Source organism: Camelus ferus, chromosome 20, assembly GCF_009834535.1.
Source record: "Camelus ferus isolate YT-003-E chromosome 20, BCGSAC_Cfer_1.0, whole genome shotgun sequence".
In the NCBI taxonomy this organism is placed as follows: Eukaryota; Metazoa; Chordata; class Mammalia; order Artiodactyla; family Camelidae; genus Camelus; species Camelus ferus.
The window spans coordinates 23,613,821-23,625,026 of record NC_045715.1 but is presented as its reverse complement, the minus strand read 5'-3'; the positions used below and the strand labels follow the sequence as shown (position 1 = coordinate 23,625,026).

Here is an 11,206-nt window from a genome sequence, read left to right as displayed (position 1 = left end):
AAACCCAGACTCCTACCTGCATGGCCGCTGGTTGTAGGGGGTGCTCTCCCCGCTACCGCCACTGTGATCTGGCCCTGCAGGGTCCATCCCAGCTGTGGCCCCTAATGAGAATCAGGTAGGGTTGCTCCAGTGCTCCTTTATCCCTCCCTTTCAGGGCAGGGCCAAAGAGAGGAGGGGCTCTGCAGCCAGGTCCACCCCTCCCCAGGGTCCCAGGGCTGCAGGCAAGAGGGATGGAGAGTTGGAGACAGGATGGCTGAGAGGCTGGTCCTTGAGCTGCCCAATCCAGGCTGCAGATGTGGGTGGGGTGGGGCATGAAGGCTTTCAGGGATTCCTAGGTGATTACTGGAGGAAACTGGGGGATGGTTTAAGGATTTTAAGGGCCTCAGCAAGGACCACCATGAGAGGTGGCCAGGAGGGGGTTTGCCTGAGGCTCTGTCCAATGAGGATGCTCCAGATTGGATGATAGCAAATCGGCCAGTCAGAGCCTCTCTCTTGGGCAGGATAAATGGCTGGTTGATTCATAGCCTGCAGAATTGGAGAACAAGGAGCTGGGCCTGTTGAGTACAGGTGAAAGGGGTACCAGGAGCCCTAACAGCCCTTCCAGCTCTATTTCCCTTCAATTCCTGTCTTACTCTTCCAAAGCCCAAAATCTCTCCACTAGACCGCAATGCCCCCATGTGGGAGATAAATTGGGAAAGCTAAAAAGACCAAAGAAAAGGAATTCTTTAAAAAGTTAAAGGAAAGATTTTTTAAATTGAAGTTAAAAAGCTTCCTATGTCTATCAGAAAATTGAGACACTAGGTTGGGAAACCAAGAGTCTTGGACATCTTTGTTATTTCTTGAACTTTTGCTGGAGTAAAATTATTTTCTAGGTGCTGCCAATTTGCCCTCCATTGAGGCTGTGTCAGATTATACTCCTACCAACAGTATGACAGTGCCTGTTTCTGAACACTCTTGCCAACACAACTGAATGAAACTTGTCAGTATTTGTTAAACTGTTATGTAAAACAACAGTATCTCAGTTTTAATTTATATTTCTCTTACTATGAAATTAAACATCATTCCATATATTTTAGAGGTACTTCCTTTCCTGTTCATACCCTTTGCCTATTTTTCTACTGGGTTGTTGACCTTTTTACTCAATGATTTTAGGTGCCTTTTATATTGAGGAAACTAGCCTTTGTCTGATGTCATACTTTTTTTACATAGTCGATTTAAATTTTTTTCTTTATGGTTCCCCCGCCCCACAATGCAGAAGAAATTTTTAAAATGTGTATACAGTAAATCATTTCTTTTGGTGGGGGAGGTAATTATGTTTAATTAATTCATTTTTTAACGGCGGTATGGGGGATTGAACCCAGAATCTTGTGCATGCTAAGCACACACTCTACCACTGAGCTATTCCCTAGCCCCCCCATAGTAACTTTTTTTCACAATAATAAGACTTTCATCTTTTTATTTTATAGACTTGTAGTTTTGTGTATACTACCTGAAACTTAGAAATTTTTGTGTGTCTGCTAGATTTTTGAAAGGTCTGTCTACTTCAAGATAATATGCAATTTTTCCCATGTGTTTCTTCTAGTTTTTTTTTAATGTATAAATATATCAGGTTTATCCATTTTTCTGTTGATGAACATTTTTGTTGTTTTTAAGTTTTTGCTATTGCTGTAATGAATTTGTATACGAGTCTTGGTGTAATTTGGTGGGTTTCACTCTAGGGTATTTTGTCAGGCTGGCTTTTCCAGGAAATAGATTTGGAGGTTTACTTGCAGGACACTCAGTGAGGAGTGCTCTTTAAAACACCTGTAAGGAACTGAAGGAAGCAGGACTGGACAGAGAGAGAAATTAAACTGCAATGTAGTTATGACAGAGGCCTCAGCTCCGGAGCTGGGATGATTCTTCCCATTGTCTCAAATTGGGGCAGGGAGGCTGGCCTCATACCCACGTGTTGGGTATAGGTGGCCCCCTGAGGAGGGGATGTGCTTATCCTGGGCAAGACAGCTCCCCTCACTAGGGGCAACTTCCTGAGAGGAACTCAGCTGTGAGCCCTGCCTACATGGAAATCATGCCTGGGTTCTGAGGAGCACATCTATGGGCATGTTTTAACTTTACTAGATTTTGCCAAGTGTTTAAGTTGATTATAGCAACGTCCACTCTCTTCTGCAGTAGATGAGTTAGTATTGCTATTCTTCCTGTCCATGTTTTCTATCTTGGTTTTCCTATGCCATTTTCTGGGTAATTTCTACAGATCTTCTTTGAGGTGCAAAAGATGATTTTTTTGGCTATGTCTAATCTGTTTTTTAATTCATTGAGTTTTTTCCTTTGTTCTAGAAGTTCCAGGAATTTCTTTTAAAATGTTTGTTTTTTTTCCCCTTAACAAGCAAACTGTTTCTTTCTTATGGTTTTCATTTCTTTTTATTTTTTAATAATATAAAACTTGTCTTCTATGCTGTAACCAACAGCTCTATTTTTTGATGTCCTGGGATGCTAACTTCACTGCTGGTTCTATTTGTTTTCATGCTGGCTTGTTTCTTCCTATTTGTAATTTTGTGAGAGTTCTGTACTGTCTGTCTCTCCTCCAGAAAGGTTTGTATCTGCTTTTTTCCAGGATCCCCAGAGATATTACCAGTGTGGGACTCACTTCTTCCTTTTTCTTTAATAAACTTTTTCAAGTTTCAGAAGTGTTATAGAATTATTGCAAACATAGTATCTTCTAATTCTCTTAAAGTCGCGTTCTTCTTTTTCAGCCTAAATTTTTTATTCACGTGTCCCGAGTCTCTGTGAAGATGGCGCCAAGGAAGAAAAGGAGGAAACCGGGTTGTCAGCTAAGGAGAGGGAAGCCCTGATGTCTTGTGGGGTTAAAAACTGACAGTGAATGACAGGCTTTGGATTTGCAAGTCCCACATTCCACCCAAGGCCCACCCAGGGGAAGCTGCCTCCGCACGGACCCTTCTGAGACCCTCCCAGACCCCCTCAGACCTATCCCTGGTTTGTGCCATGGTACCACACATCCTTTCCAGGGGGTGTGTATCCTTTTTCTCCTCCCACCCCAAATGCTCCCAGCACCACAGATCTGCTGAGCAGCGCAGAAGGTGAGGAGGAAAGATGGGCGGCTCTCACAAGCCAGAATCAACACCCCCGGCCAGCACTCCACAGTCTCATTTGCCCAGCCCGGTCTCCTGCTCTGTGCACTGGATATGGAAGAGGGAGAGGAGTTCGATCAGCCCCCAGGAAAAACACTGTAAAGAACTGAGTTAGCCTAAATCAACTCTTAAATATTTAATTCCCATTTATTTAAAGTTCCATCAGTCTGTGTACACTATTTATATTAAAAACACAGGAAGCTGGGGCTCCTAGCAAAAATATACATTTCAATTTTGGAGATTGTTTAGATACTGAGAAGAGCTGCATCCTCAGTACCAGACCTGGGCGGGGGATGAGGATGGGGGGGCGCTCAGTGCCTCTCCCTTCACAGCGCTGGCCCAAAAGGAGTGCCCCAACCCAAATCCCTGGTCAGCCGAGGATGGGAGTGGAGAGGGAAGAATCTTGCCAGCAGAGAGGGATCCTGGGGCATGGAAAGGCTCCTTGGGAAGGAAGACCAGACAGGAACCAGAAAGCCTGGGTTCTAACCCCAAGCCTCCTGCCACCTTTCTCTGTGACCTCAGCCAGCCCCTCACCCCCCCAGGCCCGCTTCCTCCCTGGGAAAGCAGCCTGGGGGGCTCTCTGCTCCCTTGCTCAGAAGGGGCTCCAAGCTGTGATCCAGCTCTAACTCTGAGGCTAGTGCACTTCCCCGGGTAGAAGGGGGATGGGAGGGACAGGGCCCAGGAGAGGCACTGGGCCCAGTAAGGTCCCTGATCACTGGAGGTGCTGCAGGGAGAGTTCCAGGTGACCAGCTGGGCCAAATACAAGGAAAAGGAAGGGCAGCAGAGCTGCTGGGACAGATGGATGTCATAACACGCTGGGTAAGTTTATCCCAGGCGCCTCCACTGTGAACAGGTGCTGGGCTGGGTCAGCAGGACTCCTCTGCCCACCAAGGGATCTGGCCCAGCCCCGGGAATAAGGGCGCAGCTCTGCCGGTCCACCTGTAGCCCCTCTGGGCACTCACCTGTCTCTCAGAGGGGAGAGTGGGGGGTGTGGGACCTACAGGTAAAGTGATCTCAGTGCTCGTGGTGTGTGCTGGAGGGGCTCCAGGGAGTGTGTGGGGGGCGAGGGCTTCGGCCGGGCTGGAGCCAGTGTCAGTGTCTCCGGGCCAGAGAAAAGAGTGCATTTGAGGCCAGGCCCTAGCACTGGGCAGAGGGGTGGGAGTTGCAGTGCTGACACAACATGGGCAGGACTCGGTGGCTGCTGCAGAGGAGTGGAGAGTGGGGTGCTGACGGGGGAGCCACCCCAAGGCCTGGGGTCAGAATCAAGTTTACTATTTGCTGCCTTCCCTACCAAAGTCCACCTCCCTTGAGGGAGCTGCTCCTCTTCAATTGCGTTGGGGGGGGTGTGTTCCTACCTGGAGGGAACCCCACCTCTATCCAGGCTGGCAGGGGGGCATCCCCCAGCGGCCAGCACAGGGGGCCATCAGCGACAGTGGCCTGGAAGACCAGTGAAAAGAATGGAAGGGCGGTGGGTATCAGTGAGGCTGAGGCATGCTGCGGGAGCAGGGGTCCACTGAATCGGTACCAGCCTCAGCCTCAGGAGGGTGGGGACAGTCTGGGTGAGGTGTCCTCCCCCAGGGACCCAGTGACCCACTGCAGTCAGCCCAGGCCCTGCTTGGCTTCCCCAGGAAGCCAGGCCCAGAGAACTTAGTGTTTCTTTGTTTGGATGGCAGAGTCCTTTGCTGTGCAGACAGAAGTGAGGCCCTGCCCCTCGAAGGTGACCGTGGGTGCAGAGGGCAGGCCTTTCCCTTTCTGCTCTGGGGCCCCGGGGGCAAAAGCAGAGGTCCTGTTCTATGCTGCTGGTGAAATAACACAAACTGTCTCACAGGAAGAGAAAGAGGGACAGAGATGGAAAGAAGAGTGAGACTTACAGAGAGGAAACAGGAGACAGAGCAAAGAAATGAGAGAAGAAAGAAGGGCTGAGGAGGGAGACAAGGAAGGGAGAGGGAGGCAGGGGATACAGGGAGCGAGGGGCCGTGTGTCCAGGCAGCCGCGTATGTGATCCCGCAGCTGGGGCTCCACGCCGAGTGCTCAAGGGCTGGTCAAGGAGAAGTCCCGTGGGCGGCGCCTGCCCCGGTGCTCGGCCCTCCCAGGCCTGCTGCCCCTCAGTACATGTCCTTGTAGATCTCCTGGAGCAGGGGGTGCAGCGAGGTCTCTGTCTCGGTCTTCTTGATCCGCTGCATCATCTGAGCATGCTCGGTGACCAGCTGCCGCAGGTCAGCCATCTTCTGCAGCAGCTTGGGGAAGAGGTACTGTGTGTCGGGGTGGTTGGCCTGCAGGTGGAACTCGAGGGCACGCAGGATGGTGTCCTGGATGGCCTCCACCTGTGACACGTTCATGAGGCCTGGCCGGTCTGTGGTGGGCACAGGGCAGAGGTGTGGGGGGAAGCAGGCATACGTGGGATCTCAGAAGGGCAGAGGAGCTCCCCTAACCCTACCTGCATGGGTGACTGAACGCTGGGGGCAGTGGGCCTGCTTGCTGTGACAGACACAAGCCCTGTGCTATCAGTGACTGCCCCTCTGAGTGTTCTAGTCCCCTACCTCCTTTATTCCCCCCGACTAGGCAGCATTGTATCATGGTTAGGATACTCCCTGCCTGAATCCAAATTCTTTCTCTGCTACCGACTAGCGATGAGGCTACAGGCAGGTCACTCAGCCTCTCTGGACCTGTTTCCTCATCTGTAGAACGGGGATAACAGAAAGTACCTCTCACAGAGTTGTTACAAGGATTAAAGAGTTATAATTTAGGAAAAGGAACCAGAACGGTGGCTGGCATGAAGTAAGCTCTGTGCCACTGTCAGCATGCCATAGCAGCATGTCATATTTATTGTGTTGGAATTTGAAAAATTCAGGTAAAATACAGATTTCTCCACCACCAGAAATAACCCCCATCAACATGCTGGTATATTTCCTTTCAGTCTTTTTCCTATCTCCTCTCTGTCTACGTCAGATGGAGCTGGTTCTCACAGTTACTGCCTTACATGCTCCACAGCCACCATCACACAGACACTTCCCTATGCTGCCTGGTTTAGGCTCGGAGCCCTGCAGTGAGGGTCCAACCTCAGGAGTCAGCCCCCAGGAGGGCTGACGGTGTGGAGCTGGCCCACTGCCCCACCCTCACTTACCTCCACACAGAATGATGGCCGCGATGAAGAGAGCCAGGTCACTGTCATCAAGTTCCAGGGCATTGAACTTGACAGCAAATTCGAACTTGGGCTCGATGATGTCACTGAAGGGCTTTCGGAGGCTGCGCAGGAACTCACGGGTGACAAAGCCAGTGCCGTTGGCCACCAGCAGCCCGTCCTTATTGACAATAGAGGCCAGCATGGCGAAGATGGCCTCATGCACACCATACTTGAGCAGGGTCACCTGGTCGTTGAGGAAGAGGTTGCTGAAGCTGGGGATGCTCTTGGCGAACTCTGTGAGCTCACGCACGGTCTCCACCGTGGTACACTGGCAGCGGTAGAAGACATGCACGCTGATCTCCTTGTAGGGGGGCAGACCATTCACCAGCTGCTTCCATACCAGGCCCTTCTCCGCCTGCCACAATGTCTCGATGTCGTGGATCACAAAGGGCTGAAAACCAGGCCCTGTTAGAGGCCAGGCCTCGGGAGACCCCCGCCCATGTGTTACCCATACCCCCTGCCTGTACCACGAAGTGCGGGGAAGGAAGAGGCCTGGTTCTCCCAGGAGCCAGGCAGGGCCCCGAGCCCAGGATGCTGCCAAGCTGAGCAGTGACACTCACCGCCGTGTGGCTGGCCTTGCCGGTGAGGATGCCGCGGGCCTTCTTTTTGGTCATGTTGAAGTTTTTCAGGTAGGCATTGTAGATGTGCTTGGAGAAGGCCTTCAGGTCAGCCACCTGGGGGTTGTGCTGACTCCCCTCATTCGCCGTCAGCCCTGCCACCAGCTTCCTCTTCTCAGCCTCTGGCATCCGGCCAAAGCGGATGGCTGCATGGAAAAGGGGCCATCACGGAGGAGCCTAGGCAGAGGCCAGCATCTCTAACCTCCTCGTCTCTCCACAGGTACACAGGCCAAAGACAAAGACAGTTTTTGAGCACAGGGCCTTCAGAAGCTCTAGAGCCAGCAAGTTGGAATACCGGGGAACCCCTCCAGAATGTAAGCTCCAGGGGGCAGCGCTTCTCTCTGTCTTGTTCACAGCACCCGGCACACAGGACTGTAACTCACGGAGTGACTGAGCCAGTCTGGCTGGAAGGTGGTGCGGCGTGGTGGGCAGAAAGACTGACTTTGGTGTCAGAGGTCTGTGCTGTAAGTTCCAGCTCAGAAGCTTCCTAGCCATGTGACCTTAGGCAGGCTATCTCATTTTCTCTTTTTGTGAGAAAAATGGGGCTAATACTTAAATCTCACTAGATTGTCAGAACAACTGAGTAGAGTATTCACACAGTAAGCACTCAGAAACTGTAATGTATAGAATATGAATCTGGCTTCTTTCAGAGAAAAAGTGAGAAGAATTCAGTCAGCCCTGAGATCTCCTAGGAAACCCCCTCTCCCCACCCAAGGGATGGGGCCCTGGCAGATACAGACTAATGGGATCAAACCCCAGACCTGCCGCCCTCTAAGATGCCAGACAAGTACCTGTGGGTGGAGAAAACTGAACAAGAGGCTCTTCCCTGTCCGCTGGAGGCCTGACCCAGAGAGGCAAAGAGGGGGCAGGTGGACCATGCAAAACCTGCCTCTTTAAGTCTGAAGACAAGACTCTGCAGGAGGCCGAGAGCCCAGGGCAGAGCAGGTTCTGATCACTTACTGGCTCCTCAACAACCAAGAAGGGCTGAGGGGATCCTCGGCCTTGGCAGTGGCTTTTCATGCTGTGTCAGGTCATCCAAGACAGAATGGAGGTTCTGGGAGTGGGGTTTCCAACAGTGTTGGAGTTGGGTTCAATTCCCAGTTCCCTTCTGGGCCAGAGAGGGTGAGTCTCAGGCACAGATAGGTGATGACTGCCGCCAGCCGGGGAAGCACAGCGGGTCCCGGCAGTCTGGGGAGGCAGACCCCATGCCAGCCAGTGTTGGCTGTGAGATCAGCAAGGTCAACAGAGACATGTGTGCTTACTGTGTGCTGGGCACTGCTGAGGGCCCCCCTTCCCGGGCGCCCTGGAACCTGTCTTCAGCAGCATGGGACCCGTGCTCTCACCGTTGTGTGACATGCCCAGCGCCAGGCATTTCTGGAAGCGGCAGTACTGGCACTTGTTGCGGTTCTTCTTCTGGATCTTGCAGATCCGCTCACACTTCTCGTATTCCAGCTTCATGCGGATCGTCCGACGGAAGAAGCCCTGCCAGGTGCGAACAGATGAGGAAGAGAAAAGCCACAAGGGAGGGGGAGAGGTTAAGAATCCTGCTCTGCCCACTGGGTTGCACCAGGGGGCCTGATTATGCATAAAATGTAAAATTCCTGCAAACTGGAAGTAATGGGGGAAACTGGTTTTGGAGGGAAGAGGGAGAAAGAAAGTAAACTCTAAAGCTTTTGAAATAATTAAAATAATATACCATATTTACTGTAAGTGCTTCTTTGGTAACATAAAACTGTATTGTAGTTAACTTGATTTATTCATAAATGTATCTGGTTCTGCATCTTTTCTAGGTAGTCGTTTAACGAATAATATGAGAAAAGGCTTCAAGGCACAGGAAATCCTGACCTCTGGAAGATGGCTCAGCCCAAGACCCTCATTCTGATCTGCCTGTTTTCTTCTGTCAGGTCCCCGGTGGGTGCCAGGAACCCAGAGAGCCCAGGTGAATGACTGGGTCAGACCTCCAGTGCCCAGCAGGTCAGGGCTGGGGAGGGAAGCCTTTGTCTCCAGCAGGGGCCAGCGCTAAGCCTGGAATGGGCCCAAGAGCCTGGCTGCCTCCCCGGCAGGAATTCCACAGTGGGAATGGTCAGGGCCCTGCCCAGCAGCAGGAAAAGTCTTTCTGGCAGGTCAACTAACCATGTGATCACAGCCCGAACAGGCAGCCACCCTCTCCCCTGGCCGTACCTTGCACCCCTCGCATGCGTGCACACCGTAGTGGAAGCCTGATGCCTTGTCCCCGCACACGCGGCACTCCATGTTGAGGCTGCCACACGAGGCCTCGTCACAGCCCATCTGCAGCTGGTCCAGCAGTGAGGGGGGGGAGCAGCTCCGGGAGAGGTCTGCAGACACAACACAAGGGTAGCTTCATGTTCCGCTGGGCCTGTGGGCCAGGGAAGGTGAGCAGAGCCCACAGGGCAGCACAATGGCGCAAAGAACTTCTGAATCACAGAGTCTTGGCTCAGAGGCTCAGCATCTTCATCCAGAATGTGGGGCTAATGACAGCTTCTCTGGGAGGGCAAGTGTCCAAAGCGTTTCCCCCAAATGGACACACAGCAGGTGTTTCAGAAATGTAGCTCATTATCTGGGGTAAGTTAGAGACTTCATGGGCTGAACTCACTGTTGGGGAGAAGGTGTGGTGAGGGGGGTGGCTATGTTTTGGGAGGAGGGGAACAAGAGGGAAGGAGCAGGCAGGCTCTCCTTAGGAAGTGGCTCTCCTGGCTTAAGAGGCTCTACTGTGTGGGCCTGCGGGGGATGGTGTGAAATGTATTTTGGAGACTGGAGAAGTGCAGACCTCTGCAGAGCTCACCTTCCCCACCCCCAGAAACTGATTTCTGCATGGACTCCAGAGATACTGTAAAAGATCTCTCAAGAAGCTCAAATTCATTCCCACAAAACTTCTTGCTCGAGTAGAAAGATCGGAAGTCTCAGTCATGCTGACTGGCCAGCAGACTGAGTCTCAAGTTTTTGGTTTTTTTTTCTTAAATAAATGCAGATGTCTGAACCAGGTGTTGAGAGTGCCAGCAAGGAAAGCAGGTAGCCATGGCAGTGACTTCAGGTATTTGTGCTGTCAGATGACTCAGTAAGAATGCCTAGGAGTCTCTTCTAAATCTCTTCTTTGGACACTCAGAAACGAACCCTTCCCTGGGAAAGGGGACGTGCTGTGAGCCCCAGTCTCCGGCCTCCCAGCCCAGTTCCCGCTGATGAACCCCTACACCGCCCATCCTGCCACAGCCAGGCTGGCCTGACATTCTCCTCCTTCTTCCATGATGACTGAGCAACCTCCTCAGGGGCAGGGGCCAAATCTCCAGACCAGATCAGTGGCTCAGGGCAGGATGGTGCCTTAAGGAGACCCAAGCCACAGGAACGAGCCCAGACTTAAGAGTTTTCCAGGCCTGCCTTCCAACCTCTCTACAATACAGTCACCCCGCACAAGATCTTGATTCTCTCCCATGGAGTAACTCCCCCCCAAGACCACAGCATCCTCCATTCCCCCTATACCCTCCCACTCGCCCCCGTAGGGCCGCCTAGGGTCCGAGGAATGACAGCAGGAAAGCCTCTAGGAAGACCCCACCCAGCCCACAGCAAGGGGCGCACAAGCACCAGACCACAGCAGAGGACCCACCAGCCTATTACTCTCCAGGGCTGGGGAGCATAGGGATGTCGTGAGTCCCTGGTTCCTGAAACAAACAGCCTGTCCTGTCCCAGAGCCTTAGCTCCCAAGCTTCAGTCATTCCAAGGGGTGTTAACCACCCTCCTCAGTCCATGGACAGGGCAGAGTGGACTCCCTCCATCTCTTAGGTCCATGCTGTGAGGAGCCAGCAGCCTGGGGGGCAAAGCTGCTTTGGTCTTCTGAACAGCCTTTGTTATGACCTGACTCTGTTTACTCAGTGTTGGGCACCCTCCACCAAAACACAAGAGCCATGAGGCACCTCTGCCACCAGAGCGCCACTGCTGGACATGGAGCAGGTACTCCACGACTCTGGACTACATGGCCCTCAAGCAACCTGGGCAGCCTGGCTTCACGGCCAACTGGCTGCAGGGGCAGCACACAACCTGCCACTCCTGGAGGCATTATCATAGGAGCCACAGGACTCCCATTACCAGCTGCCAGGAGAAATCAGAGAGCAGGCAAAAACGCTCTGTAGAGACCTGGGCAGGGAGGGTTTCCGGCACTTCCTCCCCCATCTGTGTGGTCTGTGTGCATGTTAGCTTTCTTGCACTTCTCGTAAGCATGTTGTTTTTGTGGTTTGCACCTCTGCCTCCCC

The 11,206-nt window shown here is 52.3% G+C and overlaps 1 protein-coding gene across 6 annotated transcripts in view; it reads right to left on the bottom strand.

Moving 5' to 3' along the window:
• Positions 1-2,408: 2,408 nt before the first annotated feature.
• The window catches only part of PPARD (peroxisome proliferator activated receptor delta), a 64,487-nt gene continuing 55,689 nt past the window's right edge, over positions 2,409-11,206 (bottom strand). For 4 of the 6 annotated variants that reach the window (XM_006180471.3, XM_006180473.3, XM_014555681.2 and 1 more), the window contains 5 exons: positions 9,126-9,280; positions 8,288-8,426; positions 6,888-7,090; positions 6,268-6,718; positions 2,409-5,496 (listed from right to left, as the gene is read on the bottom strand). In XM_006180471.3, coding sequence (XP_006180533.1) covers positions 5,249-5,496; positions 6,268-6,718; positions 6,888-7,090; positions 8,288-8,426; positions 9,126-9,280 — 1,196 coding nt within the window. In that variant the 3' untranslated portion in view covers positions 2,409-5,248. Of the gene's footprint in view, positions 5,497-6,259; positions 6,719-6,887; positions 7,091-8,287; positions 8,427-9,125; positions 9,281-11,206 lie in introns of those variants that run through there. The other 2 variants (XM_032462895.1, XM_032462896.1) reach the window with 2 other exon arrangements.